General features: G+C 47.8%; 1 protein-coding gene across 1 annotated transcript; it reads right to left on the bottom strand.

Moving 5' to 3' along the window:
- Nucleotides 1-339: 339 nt before the first annotated feature.
- Nucleotides 340-16,023, bottom strand: LOC113940348 (spermatogenesis-associated protein 16-like). Its single transcript, XM_027631479.1, has 12 exons — nt 15,923-16,023; nt 14,932-15,012; nt 13,441-13,848; nt 11,342-11,487; nt 9,715-9,804; nt 9,156-9,240; nt 7,657-7,804; nt 7,160-7,302; nt 6,817-6,927; nt 3,973-4,137; nt 1,637-1,714; nt 340-579 (listed from the first exon to the last, which is right to left on the bottom strand). The coding sequence occupies exons 1-12, from the start codon at nt 15,935-15,937 to the stop codon at nt 340-342; spliced, it is 1,710 nt and encodes a 569-aa protein (XP_027487280.1). The 5' UTR covers nt 15,938-16,023.
- Between the last annotated feature and the right edge of the window lie 289 nt (nt 16,024-16,312).

The following is a 16,312-nucleotide window of genomic DNA, read 5'->3' on the forward strand; positions in this document are numbered from 1 at the left end:
AACACCCACAAATATTGACTCACAGCAGCATTTACAGGTGTTCTGTCAGCCCCAGGCATTCATCATTTCCGGGCTCTCTCCCCATAGCTGACCTTTATTCCAGGCCTTTGTCAGCTGTTACAGCGTTTCTGACAGGTGAAGGTGGGAATCACCCTCCTTCACACGGGGTTACACCCAAGATCCACACCCTGGGCAATGGGAGCATCTAAAGAATCAATCTGCCAAGTGAATTTTAAGGTGAAATAATTAAAAAAAGAAAAAAAAAAAGTGCTGCTCTACCCTGCTGACAGACATTCAGTGGAGCTTCTTCCTTCACAGCACAGAAGAGCTGGCTGGGGATTAGTCCAAGCGTGGCTTCCTCTTGTGTTTATCCATGTCTTGAGCTGTCCTAAAGTGCTTTTCAGCCCTGCCCTTGGGGCTGTGCTGCACGCTCTGGGCACGGATCGTGCTGGTGAGGAGTGTGTGCTTGTGAGAGAGGGAAGCAGGAGAGTTTATGGACAATTCCATCTGCTGCCCCGGGGTGCCGAGGGCACGAGGAGTCTGGGAGAGGGGCTCTGCCTCCCGGTCGTGCCCACAGAGCTGGCATTTTCAGGAGGTCAGAGTGTACATGGCACTGTGCATAATGCCATGGAAAAGAGTTTTCTGCTGTGGGGGTGAAGCTTGATGGGCACTTGCACCTGGGCTTTTGCTCCTTTGCTGCCGAGAAATCCGTTGCCGCAGGAGCACCGGGAGGTCGGGGCTCTCCGAGGAGCCTCAGGTTGGCTCTGCAGGGATGTGCTCAGCACAGGAACATGCAGAGGATTAGAGGGATCCTGGTGCCAGCCTCATTTCTAAGAAGCTGAAATAAAAGCTCAGGAAATGATGGACTGGCCAAGAGCACACAGGAAGTCCCAAAGGGACCAATTCCACTGTGTTTGTCTTGGAAAGACGGCTGCCAGAGAGGTCCAGTCCAGGGCTTGGCCACATCAACCAGAGCCACTCAGCCTCCAGGGCTCCTCTGCAACAGACCAAATTAAAATGTCTGCATGACTTTCCTCTGTGGTTGAAAGTGCCCATTATATTTTGGGGAGGTAGTGCTTGGCTTTGGGTGAGCACAAAGGGTTGTAAGAGCGGGGAAAACGAGTCCCAGATGATGGGTAGGGGACACCAGAACAGCAGCAGGATTTACAGCAGCTCTTTTAGGAACATCCAGCAGTGTCTGCCCTGCTCGGGATGTCACCAGGAATCCCCAGTGTGAGGATGTTCCCACCTGGAGCCGTGGTTTGGCTGTTGTTTGTGCTTTTCATATTTACTGAACACCTGTCAGCAGCTCCAGCCTCCAAAATGAGCACTCTTATGGCATATTGGGAGTGGAAATAACAATTGCTGACATCACTGCACTGTTCCTGAGGCAGCTGATGAGCTGTGGTGGTATTTGCAGAGCAGGGATGGCTTTCAGACCCTTCCCTGCTCACAGCAAATCCCAGAGATGTCCCTGTGGTTGGCGCCTGAGCAGGGACAGAATTCGAGGCCTGTGGTCAGGTTTCCTATGACACCTCCTTTTTTTTTCCCCTGCCTTTTGAACAGACAGGACTCAGTGGGATATTTCCTTCCCAAGGAACAATCTGCTCTCCTGCCCTTTGCTGCAGGTTTTTACCTTCTGTATTTTAGTCCACACACGATCTCTGGTTCTCCCTGCGAGGGCGTCCATGGCATCTGCTGTCAGTGACTGCAGCTGTGGCACCGAGACACAAATGATCAGGGTGGAATTCAGGGAGAAATGACTTATCTGAATATACAGAGTAAAACCTCACTAAAAATAATTTGCACTCTGATGATTTTGTGACTCATCTTTCATAGCGAGCGTGGGCAACTCTGCTTCAGCCACTGCCCTGCATTATAGCAGATCCAAAATGCTGTAGTATGGCCTCCCCCCAGTCCCCTTCTGGGTTAGTCCTGGCATTGTCTCACTTCCCAGACCCTGGGAAATGGTCCAGTGACTCTTAATTCAGTGACAGAGAGACAAGGGTTGGATCCATGGTGTCCTGCCTGGAGCAGCCCTTAGCATCATTGTTTAGGAACAAACTGGGGGAAACTGGCACTTGATACCTGTGGTAATTGTTGCACACTAGTAGGTCTCTTCCAAAACGTTGAGTTGGTTGAAGTGAACCCAAACAACACTTTCTGGTGCCTCTTCCCCAGTTTGTTACTCATTACAAGTAATTAAGATCTATTAGCTCCGTGTCTGTGCATATAAATATTCCCAGGTCTACTTCAATGAAATTGGAGGCACAAAGTTCACCCAAAGGCTCCTCCTCCCTTCAGGGGAGAGGCACTGGCTGCCAACTGAGCCCAAGTGTCACCCGAAAAGTGAGAGTTTGGAATTTTACTCATCGGTCCCCCAGGAAAGTTGAGACCTTGGTGTCCGACAGCCTGTCAGTGTCTCGAGAGGAGACCCTTCACCAACAGATTCCAAATTTCAGAGGGTACCTCGACCACCCTTGTTAGGGGGAACTCAACAGAGCCAGGACCCCTCAGCGGGTCCTGCCGAGGTCTTTTCCACTGCTGGCAGAAAGGACTCACTTTAACAGTTTGCAGAATAACACTTTTTATTAAAACAAATTGTGACAGATTAATAAGGTTGGAAGGTTGTTGGTGACAGTGTCTACTGCAAAAATGTGTTTTAAAGCAATCTACTGATGCACCTATTGAGGAAGCACAAGCTCTAGTATGAAGCAATCTAACCAATTTGCCATGGGGTGAGCACAAGCAAAAATTCTGGTAGTAAAAGCAGCATTTAACATGCACAGAGTGTATTTCTCACCCAAGGCGACCCCCTCAGGGGAGAGAAATTGGGCTCAGCCAGTTGACTGATCCCAGCAGTTTCAGTGGAGGTCTTCTCCCCCTTTCCCCCTATTCCCAACTTTTATACTGGTTTGGGTTTTTTTATGTTAGGGTGGAGTTTGAGTGGCTCTAGTCATAAATACCTTTTATTTCTGATGGTGTATTTAATGGGAGGGGGGTGGTGGTCGTGGTTTGGCCCCTGAGGAGGGGGTTCCACATGGTTGTGGCTTCAGCATCAGAACATCTTGGTTGCCCCTTGTCAGAGAGGTCCTGTAGCATCTCAGTGCCACAGTGTCCTCCCCCTCTGCTGGGACTGGAATGGAGGGGGGGCCACGTAGTGTCCACCTCGTTCCACACTCTGTTCTGTTTCTCTGAGCAGATATTTATCATTTTACTGGGGAGCTCAGTAACATGTTGACCTCAGTCTGTCCAGCTGCTTTTTACCTTAAAATTCTGAATCCCCTCTAGATTTAACTCTATCCATCATCCCACACTGAGCAAAAAGGAGATGTTTCCCCTACTCTTTTTTCCCCAACCCCACTTTAACACCATATTTTTTGGCCTCGTTTGCTCCAACCATCATCCCACCACTGGCCCTTGCTGGTTTGCTCAGCCAAGGGGCCACTCCACGTGTTTCTCAACAGCCTCTGATCCTTCACCAATTTATGGCACCTCTGCAGCAAGTCTAAGAACTTACCACGAGCAGGCAGACGGGTTTATTCCAAGACAGGGAGCATGTTGTGGATGGACCCAGCACAGAAAATCGATTTTCCCTCTTTTCCCCCCTCTCCTCCTTAGTTATAACTGGATTTGGGCTGGTTTTGCTGCAGGTGCCTTTTGAGGTCAGAAATGTCAAGGGAGCATGATCTGAATGATTGCAATCATTTCCCCAGACTGATCTGGAGAGGTCTGGGGTGGGGGAAAAGGGGTTTTAAACAGATGCTGACAAGTGACTCCTGGTGGTTCTATCAAAGTCACCCTTGCAGGTGATCAGCACCTCCTCTGACAAAGCACCGAAGGAGGATTTAAAAGGTCCCCACATTGGACAAATTACTTGCAGAGAGAGAACGTGGCAGCACAGAACTCTTCTCCGGCCCTTCCCTCCCTGGCTCCCAGCCTGCAAAGGGAGTGTCAGAAATCAAAACCTACCAGCTTGTCATCCTCCTGAGAGACTCTCTGCAGGTAGGGAATGGTGGCCAGCTCAGCCATCACCTGGGCCATCACCTGGGCCTGCTCCTCCCCTCTCTGCAGGCGGCCCAGCAGGCTGGCGCGGTGGAAGTGCTCGATGGCGCGGGCGCACGGGCTGCGCTTGTCCTGTTTGCCCAGGGACAGCCAAGAGGTTAGAGGAGAAGCTCAGGGGGCACCCTGATCCTTGGAGTCCTGTGCCTCCGGGCTTCTCATCGTGGTTGTGCTGGCAAGACTTTCTTGCCACAACCTCTGTGGTAGTACTGGGAAAACAAAGACGTCGTCACAGCGAATGTAACAAACGCGAGTGCAGTTTTCTCCTCTGTTAAAGGCTTTTCCCATGGTCCCCTACGTTAAACATCACCTGAATTCCTGGATGGCTTTTCCAGTCTTGGGGAGCAGGCTGAGGAGGGCATGCAGGGTGTCAACTCACTGGGTACAGACAGGCAAATCCATGGTTTTCAAACACAGACCCCGGAGGGACTAAAACCTGCAGAGGAATTCTCTGACCCGCACGCAGCCAGGAACGTGGTCGATTTTAAGCACGTTAAACCTTTACTTTCACATCTTACCCACAGCACTGCGTGTAAAAATCATGTCATTAACTCCAGGTTGTGTGGCTGCAAAACCAAGGGGCAGAATTTATTTCTCTTAGGTGTTGCCATGGCTCAGTGAGCTCGGCTTTGGCACTGAGATGGTTTTGTCAAAACCGGTCTGATCAGAACAAGAAACTGGATTGTACATTTGCATCTGCAAATGAGGAAGAGGGCAGGAAGAACTGTTTGTTCTATTAAACCCTAAATACATTATTTTATTCTCTTACAGTAAGTTGTAAGGCTCGACTCTGTAGCTGAAGTTTGTCTGGCAGAAGTTTTAATTTAGCTTCTGTGTGATGCAAATAAGATGAAATCGTATTTCTAGCTTGAAGACAATTGTGGAATACTTTGAAGGGAGCAGAAGTGGTCCAATCTCTGTCAGAGATGTTGGTCCCCAGCAGCAGAGCAGCTCTGGCTCTGTGCCCATCTCTGTTCCCAGGTAAAACCAGCATTGCCACCTGATCTTAGGATCAGAGGTTTGGTCTTGCTGGGATCATTCAGTGCTCTGAAAACTGAAGTGAAAGGGAGGATGTTTCCCCTGATAGTGGATGTGGAACTGGCAGCTGTTTGTTCCAACTTAGTGACCATCTCTTCTCTCTTGGGGCTTTCTTCCTCCCCAGTAAAGCTCCTGCACTGACCCCCAGGGTTGGTTATGAATCTTTAGGCCCAGGGCTCAGCCCCGTTCCCCCATCCTTGCTGCCCTGGAGGTGGCACTGGGGTGACCCTTGCCTGAGCCATGGGGATGCTGTGCCAACCTGCTTGGAAAACAGGTCAGTTTGCTGCTGCTTTTAGTGGTGGTGGGGTTTCACCCCGTTGTTTTGGGGACCACCCTTCTGTTTCAGCCAGAATATTGAAATGTCTGAGGGGAGGTCTAAAGCTGGTAGAAAACACTGGTGTGTAGGGGCAGTGTAAATTCCTACAGTGAGTGGGGACTGGCTTCAGCACTCCTAGCCCAGCACTCTGCTCTCATCTCTGACAGGATGGGTTTCTTGTCCCTGTGCCCTGGAAACCAGATCCCACATCTCTCTGCTTGAACTGTGTGGTCCCGTTCCTACAAATTAATTGACAAAACAGGGCAGGCACGAGGAATCCAAAAGATGCCTGATTCCAAAATTTTTTCTCTTTTTGCTACTCTTCAGAAACTGAAGAGCTGCAATAGAGGGATCTCACCTCCAAAAGCAAAGGCAGAGTGGTGGGGTCAGAAAATTGCAGTTTTCCTGGGGCTTTCAGAAAGATCAGGGTTTCATTGTGTATCCAGTATCCAACCCACCCTCTGTTTGTGGGTTGGAAGCTACAACTAGAGCTTCTTCAAGTGCACTGAAGTGGATGCCCACAGCAGGAACAGACCCTCTACTTCCCCAAAGCTGCCACTTGTATCAGCCTGCACATCAGGTCACCCAAAGGCAACAGCAAAAGGCTTCAGGAAAGCACTGGAAAGAAGCAGCTGTGTTTTCTTGGGGGTGTCTGCCCTTCATCTGCTCCACCTGCCTCACACCAGTGGGGATGCTTTGCAAGCACCCACTTTGGCCAAGCACTGAGCACCTTTCCCTCTGCTGAGTGGGTGAGTTCAGGCACTTACTGTTGTTTCACCAGCTGTTCTCTGGAAGGAGAGAAGTCACAGTTTCCCTAAGTCTCTAGTTCATGTTTCTTTTATCAGGAGGAGCATTTAATAATTGCATGAAAAGAGTCTCATCCATGTACAACACTGATTTTTGACCTCTGTGCTCATTGTCAGCCACAGTGCTAAAAAGCTGTGTCCATTCTGGCACAAAGGATGGAGCAGAGGTAATTATGATCACTTTGCTGATGGTTGTAACAGATGTGAAAGCTGTTTCACATCCTTCACTCCGTAGGGATCACAGTCTCAATCCCTAGAAATGCCTCAAGTAGCAATTATTCACTCTTGAAGGAGATCCTGCTGGTATGTGCAGCCTGCTCTGGGTATTAAATATAGTGAGCAACTGTCTTGGTGGTTACATGAAGTAGGGATATAATTTTATAGGCCATAAAGATTGGAGAAAATTGCATGGAATAAACTGTAAAGTGTCTCAACCCACTGGAACTCTGTTCCTAAAGCAATTCCTGGAGCCTTTCTGGACGCTGGCAGAGCATGTGCAGCAGGAAATACACCCCAAAACCACGTGTCCTTCCCACACACAGAGGCTTCTGTCACCACACACCCCACACACCCGAAAGACAGTGGAACACTCACCTTTATTTTGGTGCTTCCTATAAAATCTATGACTGCCATGATCTTTTTCCCAGTATTCTCCCAAAATGTTTCTGTTTCTTCCTCTGTGCTGGGACTGAAAGCTGTTTTCTGGTCTAGGAAGTGAAATCACAGAACCACAGAGGGTGTGTTTATTCACCTCCCTTTTTCCTAGAGGGTCTGGCAGGGTGTTGGGTAAACTGGAGGAGGAATGAAGGGGATGGGGAGAGCTCTCTGAGCAGTCAGGGCTGCTGGCACAGAGAAATGGCTCCTGGGACAACCCCACACCCCTCATTTAGCAAGGGGATCACCCCTGAGCCAGCTCAGTTACTAAGCAAGTTGGCACACCTGGACAGATGGGCAGTTTTCGAATTACAGACTTTTCCACAGTTTTTCCAATCTCTTTGTTTCTGAAGCCCAAAGTCAGTAAGTACTCTTGGTCAGGCAGAGACTCAGCTCTCTCTGGCAACAGGTGAATTCCATGAGGATCTGTGATAGGGAAAGGAAAATCATTTCCACTGTCACATTTCAGTTGTAAGAGAAGTTACTTTTCTGAGGAAAAATAAGGAACTCTAAGAAGGAGAAATATTCTCCAGAAACCTTGCCAGAACCAGGTGACCAAACCAACCCATCCAGCTCTCCTAAATTTGAATTTTAGGACTTTTACAAGCCTTTTGCATCAACAGCTTCAATTTTGCTGATGCCTGAGATAAACCAGTGTCCAATTCCCTGCAACAGTGGAACACTGTTGTGTCTGGAGCTCAAGAAGCACAAACTCTCAAACTGTCTCAGGCTCTTTTGGACTCAGCCCCACACACAGTCCACAGTGAAACCTGCTGTTACCTGTGAATATGTGCTGCACATAATCAGGGTGCTTTTCAGCAAAGCTTTTATTGGCCTCCTTTATTTTGTCAGCCTCGTCCTCTTTCTCAAAAGGTGTGTAGAGAACGGAAAAAGATACTTCTCCACTGAGGGCTTCTTGAATCAGAGCCTAAAAAAGGCAAAGAAATGATACTTTTCATGTTGGGCAATGGCTAGTTAAAAAAAAAACAAGCAAAACAATCAGGTGGGTTGGACAGAGACTCCACAAACCTCTGTCTTCAGTGAGGGGACAGTTACTAGATTAATTGTCTTTTGGATGAAAAGTGATTCCATGCTCTCTGAAGGTCACATCAGGAAGACTTTAGAAAAAAATAGCTTAGGTGACAGTATCCAAAATTAAATTTTGTAGCAGTCCATAAAATTGAAGCATGATCCAAGGGTTAACAACCTTGAATTTATCCCTTAAAATAAGCCCAAACAAATCTACTCCATTATAAGTCCAAAAGTGTGGGGAATGTGCAGGCTGAAGGCCTGGGAAGAACCAGACCTTAGCAGCAGGTTTCGGGCCGAGCAGAGTACAGAGCAACTCATCACAGGAGTGAGCTGTGACCCCGAGAGCCTGCCCTGTCCCCCTGTGGCAGCAGCCAAGCAGCTGCTGCAGTTCCAGTTTTTGCCTCGTGTGATAAACTGAGAGAATGATTCGGGCTAATTAAGAGAAAACAGTGTAAGGTCAATATGACCTGGAGAGAGAAAAGAGAAACAAATCGTAAAACTTAATTGGGCCCCTATGAAAAGAAAAAAGACGAGTTACCTCCCTTTTACCTTGTGTAGGATTTATAGTGAGAGAATTTTGTTTAGTTAGCTAGATAATAGCACCTTTCTTAAAATTTATAACTTTGTATAGATAACAAGCAAACATCTGCTGAATGTCTGATCTAACAATATAATATGGATGCTTGTGCTCATAGATAACATTCTTGTTAAGAAATATCTGTTGAATGTATGACCTAACAATGTGTAATGTTTATACTTATGTATCTAACAATGTATAATGTTTATACTCATGTACCTAACAATGTGTAATGTTTATACTTATAGATAATGAATATTCATGTAGTAGCTGAAAATAAATGTAGAACAACTGTCTTCTTTGGGTGTGACAGGCATTGGGAGTTGTTGAACCCCTTCCCTGATCACCCAGCGCTGAATTTGCTTTTATCATATAACAAATTCTGATTGAAAATTGCCCGATTGGGTTTCTATTTCTCACACCTCATAAGGAATCCTTCCATGTTTGTGTAGGTTATAAAAGACTGTGCCCTTCGAATAAAGTCGCCTCAGTTCCTCTCCCCACTGAGTCCACGCCTCCAATAAGCCACACAGAAGGACTGTGCAGTGTCCTGCTCACTGATGTGCCCAGGAGCTCCCTTTGTGGGCAGTCTTTTTTTAGCAGGAATCCCCCCTGTTGATCCCACTGCCGAGATGGGCACCCAGTTTCTCCTTTGGCCCTCAGGTGTCACCTGCCAGTAGAGCTGGATGAGGTCACTTGTCTCCAGGGCCGTGCCCCCTGCCAGGATGTACAGACAGTCAGCAATCATGGCACTTCTGAGAACAAAAGCAGCAGAAATGAGCTCACGGGCAGAGAAGGGTGTCTGTGGCCAGACTGAAGTCATATTAAAAGAGTGTAACGTGAGGTTTGTACCAAAAAGCTGCACAGAACTCTCAGTCCTTGTCCCACTTTCAGAGGAGCATCAGGAAACACACTTTTAGCTTGGTTAACTCTCTGCCAGCAAACAGCCTGTCGTGTCATTTAGGACCATTCAGCACCATAGCTGGGGTTATTCACGTCACACCAGCTGGGAGGACTGGAGCTCTGCTGCTCCTGAGATCACCCACACCCAAAGCCAGTGCCAAGCTCCCAGTGGTTTGGTAAAAGAGGATGCCCTTGCTCCTGAGAGCTGGGCTGGCAGAGCCCTGCAGCAGCCCCAGTACCTGGCAGAGCCCTGCAGCAGCCCCAGTACCTGGCAGAGCCCTGCAGCAGCCCCAGTACCTGGCAGAGCCCTGCAGCAGCCCCAGTACCTGGCAGCCTCTGAGTATCTCTGCAGGCACCGAAAGCAGGCGGCTTGGCGGAGGTGATTGCGGAAATAAGAGGGGTTCTGAATGATGCTCCTGGGAGAGAGAAGGGGGATAAATAAATAATTGGGATTCGTGAAGCAAATGGGTGATTACGTCAAAATAAAACAAACGGATTGTAAAACTTAATTACACCCCCATAAAGAAATAAAACAGACCCTTACAAGGTCAAGAGGCCCAAAACCTCCTGACTATCCTAAGAATAAAATATAGTAGAACTTTAAATCTTTAGGTGCCTGTTTGTCCAAGAATGCATGAATTATGACTGGTTGTAGAGATAACCCTTTTAGCTTTAGCTGTAAGAAAACCCATATATTAAATACTTAGCAAAAACCTGTAGAATGTAGATGTGTATGATATAATTAATATGCATGAAGTAGCTAAGATAAATACTAAATGTACCTTGTAGTGTGTGTGCAGATTTGGGAAATTGGTCCCCATTTCTGTCACCCAGCCAGCTGCTTGCATTTTTCCATATAATAAACTATTATTCAAAAAACTTATAGGAACTCGAGACTTTGTTTATCACAGAAGGATGGACAAGGTTAGGTTGTTGTTCACTAAAGCTCATGGGAACCAAACTGTGACTAAGGCACAAACCATATGCACTTATTCTCTACAACTCAGTGCTATGTCTCAGTTATCAGCGAGCTCTTTCTCTCTGTCTCCCTCCCCTTCTCTCTCCAGATGTGGTCTATGAACAAGCATTACTAAAATTTTCATCGTGATTTTATCATAAATACAATTTCATTAGAGTTCTGTGTACTCTAGGAAAGAAGTTCCAGGGATAGCATCCTCTCTTGCCTTTAGTACGTAGGTAACAAAAGCAAAACTGCTACAGCACAAGTTCTTTTAACCCTCAGCTCCCCAAACAGGAGTGGCTGTTACCATCTCCCTGGTAACACTGTGCATCTGGAATATATCATAGTGTTAACTTGAGAGATTTTGAAATGCTTCCTGTACAAGGGAAAGGTTCTATGTGGGTGAACCTTGGCATGTGTGTTAGACCCTTAGTTCAACAGGTGAAGTTCCAGGTCCAACAGATTTCAGGCTTTAAGGTAAGATGATAAAACTGGCAGCAGCTCAGCAGTGAGACTGGCAGAGAGGGCAGCTCCTGAGGGGAGGGTTCAGTGCTTCCACTCCTCTGGCTCACCTGGCAGAATACTCCAGTTGGCAGAAATACAGGTTGTGTCCCTGCCAGCTGTGCCCTGGGGGTGCCCTTGATGTTCTCTGACCACTCCTGGGCACTCAGGCTCTCAGCCCAGAACTGGTGCTTGGAACTATTCTGAAGGTTGCCCCCCCTCCATGTGTCTGGGCCTGGGGAGGCTGCACACACAGGCTCCTTCCCTTCCATATGACCAAAGCACTGAATGTGTGCAGGGCTGTTACAGCTGAAATCTCCAGTTTGGAGAATTAGTCCAGTCTAAACATCAGTGCAACGTGTCAGGTGTATTTTACTGATTCCTCTTCTCTCATTATTAGACTGGTTCTTCCTGCACAGCACTTACTTCTAGTCTTTGTTCAATTTTGGATTTCAGTCCTAGTAGTGAATCTAATCAATACTTTTTCTTACCTGTGTGAGTGACTCAGGGCAATGTCAGGCTGCCCCAGTTTTAAGTAACAGATGACAAGTTTTGACTCAATAAAACTGGCAACTCTGGAAATATCATCTGGAGAGGACTTCAAGGGATCCTCTGTAGCAAAGCCTCTACTGCAAAGCTGCATGTGAAATAAAAGCAGTATTTACAAATGTTATAACACACCATTTGCTAGGTGGAAAGGCTTTTTGTGACAGATCAGCAGAGAAAAGTGAAGTACAATAGACTCTGGTTTAACTAAAGTCAACATTACAAAAATCAGCACAGGGTACAGAATTGTCTTTCAGGGATGTTCTGGCTTTTGCTTCTGAGGAGAGCTGGATTAAGAGACTGCTGAGAAGCCCCAGCCCTACAATTCTGGGATGTCCCAGTCACTCTGTCCACAATCCCAGGAAAGAATTCCTTAATCTCTAGTTACTCTTTCCCCAGTATGTCTATTTGCCAGCCTTTCCATTTCCTCTTAGGATGGGGCAAGTCCTCCTTTCTTCTTAAGCAGCCAGTGGCTCTGCCCCCTCCACAGCTCCTTCCTGAATACAGGGAGCAAAAAAGCACCTGAAAAGGATGACACTTGCTAATTTTACTGCTATAATATTTCTTGCTTAAACAAACGGCTTCAGTATTGTAGTAAAAAGAAGAAGGAACAGGATATTTGCTTGTGAACTGGAAAGCTCTGAGCTTTTACAAATGCTTTTGAATAAGGTTTGGCAGAACAGCACTAAAACAAGTGTAGCTGGCTCCGTTTTCAGGATGTCAGGTACCCAGCTGAAGGGACTGGGGCCAGAGTGGAGAGGAATTTTTAGAGGCAGTGAAGAGTCCAGCTTGCAAGTCCTCTATTCTCATCACCAACCATGTTCCTGTAAAGCAGAAGATGGCTCTCGTTTTAACTTTTCTCTTTGATTTGAGTGCTCCCAGGAGTGCTTTTGGCATCCTGTCTCATGGAAAAAGGGAAGCCCTTGTCTGCATGGTGAGTGTCAGCAGCCAGGTTAGTTGTGTGGCATCTTTCATGGTTTATGAGAGAGCTGTTCTCTGGGAGACGCTGGTGGATGGAAGGCAGACCCACCTGCTGGGCTCTCCTACACCTTCTTTCTCTCCTCTCTCCCCTGTAAAGTTCGTTGCAACCTTGCCAGAGGACATCCCTCTTTTCTCATCTTACACTGATAAAACTCAAGGCTGGCCGAGATTTTTAAAAATGTCCAAGGTCTGTAGATTTTGAGGGGTTCATCCTGAAACTGGAAATCATAGAAATAACTACTGCTGGAAGAACATGTCCACTTCAGACAGCTCAGATGTGAGTACATTGTACTTCCTTAGTACCTCAGGAAGCGTTCCCACAAAACTCAGTGTGTGGACTCTGAGCTGCTGAAGAGAACACTCCCAAAGTTCTGAGGGGCTGATCCCTATGGGACCTGTCCTGTCTCATGCAGAAAGAAAAGGATTCCTGCCTAGCTCTGGTGGCATCCTCTGTCTTCAGAGGAAAAGGAAGAAACAGGGGACATGATGGAAATGCCATAAAGGGAAAAAAAGGGACTCAAAGGGACCTGTTGTTCAAGCAAAATATTAAACATTTGACCCAGGTAGTGCAGGGACAGCTGGGGAAGGGTGGGAACTCCCCTGACTATTGAGAGGTCATTTGTTGCTGATAGAGCTGGGATTAAAGAGGGGAGAAGTTTTTTCCCTTTATGTGACTTCAATTTCTTCCACACAAAAACACAGTCAAGGACTTGGAGAAAAACACAAAAGCACCTGAGATTCTTTGGTTTAAATTGAGCCCCCACCTTCCTTCTTTTGTTTTGTTTTTTTGGTTGTTGTTTGTTTGTTTGTTTTGGTTTTGTGGTTTTGTTTGTTTGTTTGTGTTTGTGTTTGTGGGTTTTTTGGGTTTTTTTTGTTTTTTTTTTGTTTGTTTTGGGGTTTTTGTGGCTTTTGTTTGTTTGTTTGTTTTCCTTTTGGTTTTTTTTTTTTTTTTTGTTTTGGTTTTTTTTTTCCTTTTTTTTTTTTTTTTTAATAGCTCTTAATTTTCAGGTTTCACACGAAATTGCATCTCAGGGTTCCCAACCGACCCTCCCCGTCCCAGTACCTCCAGTGCCGTGGAGAATTTGGCTGCCGCTGCCGCGAACTGCTCCTGCCTGTACCGAGCGCTGCCCTCCTGCAGGGGCAGCTGCAGCCGCGCGTCCACGCAGTGCCAGGGGCTGCCCTCGGGGGATTCGGCCGGAGCCCCATGTGCTGGTGGGGTCACTCCAGGCAACGCCAACTCGCCCAACTCGGTGTCTGCCTCGTCGGCGCAGACCAGCTCAGCTTCTATTTCCCTGAGTTTGTACGGAGGGATGTGAAGTGGAGGGCTCGGGAATATCCCCGCACCAGGCTCCAGTTGTGCTTCTGCTTTTGTCCCAGTCAGATTTTCGTGGCTGTCTCCTCTCGTTTTACGGTTTCCTCTGTCTGTGCCAGCCCTGGGTTGTTCTTTGTGTTCCTCTGCCTCCTGCCACGCCTGCCAGAGAGGGAGGTGAGGAGACAACTGTGGGGTTTGAAGCAATTTTATAGAATCAAAGAATGGTTTGGGTTGGAAGGGACCTCAAAGATCATCTCGTTTCAACCCCCTGCCATGGGCAGGGACACCTTCAACTGGCCCAGGTTGCTCCAAGCCCTGTCTAACTGTCCTTGAACACTTCCAGGGCTGGGGCAGACAAAGCTGCTCTGAGCAACCTGTGCCAGAGCCTCACCACCCTCACAAGGAGGAATTTCTTCCCAATATGCAACCTAAATCTCTTTCAGCTGAAAGCCACTCCCCCTTGTCCTTGTCACTGCTTGCCTTTGCAAAATGTCCCAGGAGAGCTCTGGTTTGTTTCAAAAAGTGATTTCTGAAAATGCTTTGCATTTAAAATACTTTGCCGTGGATTTTAGCACCAAACAAGATGACATTAAGGGGGAATATGGTAAAATTAGTTGCCTTCCATTCTTTTAATTTTACTGAATGTATTTGGATAAATAGATTTGGAACATGTTAAATTAAATTAAATGAAAAAAAAGGAAATAGGAAGAAATAAAATCCAAATAACTGCAAAAAAGTCTTTTCACAGTCATGAAATGGAGATCTAATGCTCCTTCTTTACTTCAGCCTGGTGTGAGGAGGACAGGTATTCTGTCCTGTTCCAAAGCACCATCTGAAATACCTCTTCTGATCCGAATGAGAATGGTGTTCATTCATGGAGAACCAACTGCAAAATCCACTTATATGTATTAAATCTATTTGTACACTAAGCACATTGCTTGTGCTTGGTGCATTTATTAGTGTGATTGCAATAAAGTTATACAGAGCCATCTGAAATCAGGTTCCTGTTTTAGTTGTACATGTTCCCTGTCAAAGACATTAAGCCGACCGAGCAGAGGAAAGGAGTCTCCTTTGGGGTAAAATGGCAACACAGAAATCAAACCCACAGAAATGAATCCCACCCAGGGACAGACAGGAAATCCATGGCAGAGCAGCTTCAGCCTTTCAGGGTTCCTGCAGTTCTCTTCCCCCCTAAACCCCATTTAAAAACGGTCCTAAGCCATTCAGCACAGCTGTACTCACCTCAGGGGCTCTTGAGGAAGATCCCTCTTGAGGAAACATGTGGGAAGGGAACCACTCGCTCAGTCCAAGCCCCTGAGACACCTGGAAGAGCACAAATATGAATACACTCAGATTGCATGGCTGTCCCTGAGGCAGTCGGTCCTAAACGCTTTCCCCCTTGCCCCACCTCAGGAATTCCAGCTCAGCTCTTCCTTCACTCCTTGAGAATACTTTCAGTCCAGTAGTTTAAAAATAGAACAAACAGAACCTGCTGGAAGGTGTCTTGCTAGTATAGAACACCAGAAAGGAAGTTGTTCAGAGCCCCATTCAGCCTGGCCTCGAACACTTCCAGAGATGGGGCAGCCACAGCTGCTCTGGGCAACCTGTGCCAGGGCCTCACCACCCTCACAGGGAAGAATTTCTTCCCCATATCCAATCTATGCCTGCCCTCTGTCAGTTTGAAGCCATTCCCCCTCGTCCTGTCCCTGCAAGTCCTTGTCCCAAGTCCTTCTCCAGCTCCCCCTGTGCCTCTTCAGATGCTGGAAGGGGCTCTAAGGTCTCCCTGGAGCCTTCTTCGGGCAGAGCAGTCCCAACTCTCTCAGCCTTCCCCACAGCAGAAGTGCATCAGAAGAGCATCTTCTGATCATTCCTGTGGCCTTGTCTGGGCTACCGAGAATCATCTGGGAGATGACTGGAAGAAACCCACTGAGGTCTCTGGCAGTTGCTGAGGCTGGGCTGTAAATTGGGGTGAAGGGAATGGGATGGAAAGCTGCTCTCTCATCAGTGCCCAGTGCCTCCAGTGTGGCAGTGACAGAGGAGGAGGTGTGGGTGTCCTCAGGGAGGAGCCCTCCATCCCTCCCAGGCCTGTCCCCATGGCCAGCACCAAAGCTGCTGCCAGCTCTGGAACAGCAGACTGTTGTTCCCAAAGGGAACCATTCCCCACGGGACAGCCCAGGCCCGTTTGTCCCCGCTCTGGGCCTGGCACAGGGAGAGCTGCACCTTTCCCCCTCACCTGCTGGGTCTCCATCAGCCGTTCTGGCAGTTGCCGGGTTCAAACGCCGCGTCTGGGGCGGTTGGGGAGGCCCAACTGCCTGCTGGCCCCACACCTGCACTGCCAGCCCTGTCCCCACAGCCCTGGGGGTCCCCACAGCCCTGGGGGTCCCCACAAACATCGCTGGTGCACACTGGGCACTGTTTGTGCTCCAGAAATGCTGCTCGGGAATGCTTTGGTGGCTCCAGGCCCAATTCCAGTGGGGTCAATTAGAAACTGCCAAACCAGCCCTTCCTCCCCCTCCCGGTGTTTGTGTGCAGCTTGGCAGGGGCTGACACCGGGCTGGGCTTTTACCTTCAAGTGATTCCAAGCGGGATTTTCCTGGGGGAACAGCTATCGGGATGGTACTGG

This window comes from Corapipo altera, unplaced genomic scaffold (genome assembly GCF_003945725.1).
Source record: "Corapipo altera isolate COAL_440 unplaced genomic scaffold, ASM394572v1 128595, whole genome shotgun sequence".
Classification (NCBI taxonomy): Eukaryota; Metazoa; Chordata; class Aves; order Passeriformes; family Pipridae; genus Corapipo; species Corapipo altera.

Excerpts from the sequence above, each read along its gene's own strand:
- LOC113940348 (XM_027631479.1), bottom strand. Across the intron at positions 7,805-9,155 it reads TCATCCAGCTCTACTGGCAG|GCTCTGATTCAAGAAGCCCT; the intron begins GTGACACCTGAG and ends TGCCTTTTTTAG. Across the intron at positions 6,928-7,159 it reads AACTGCCCATCTGTCCAGGT|CAGAAAACAGCTTTCAGTCC; the intron begins GTGCCAACTTGC and ends CACTTCCTAGAC.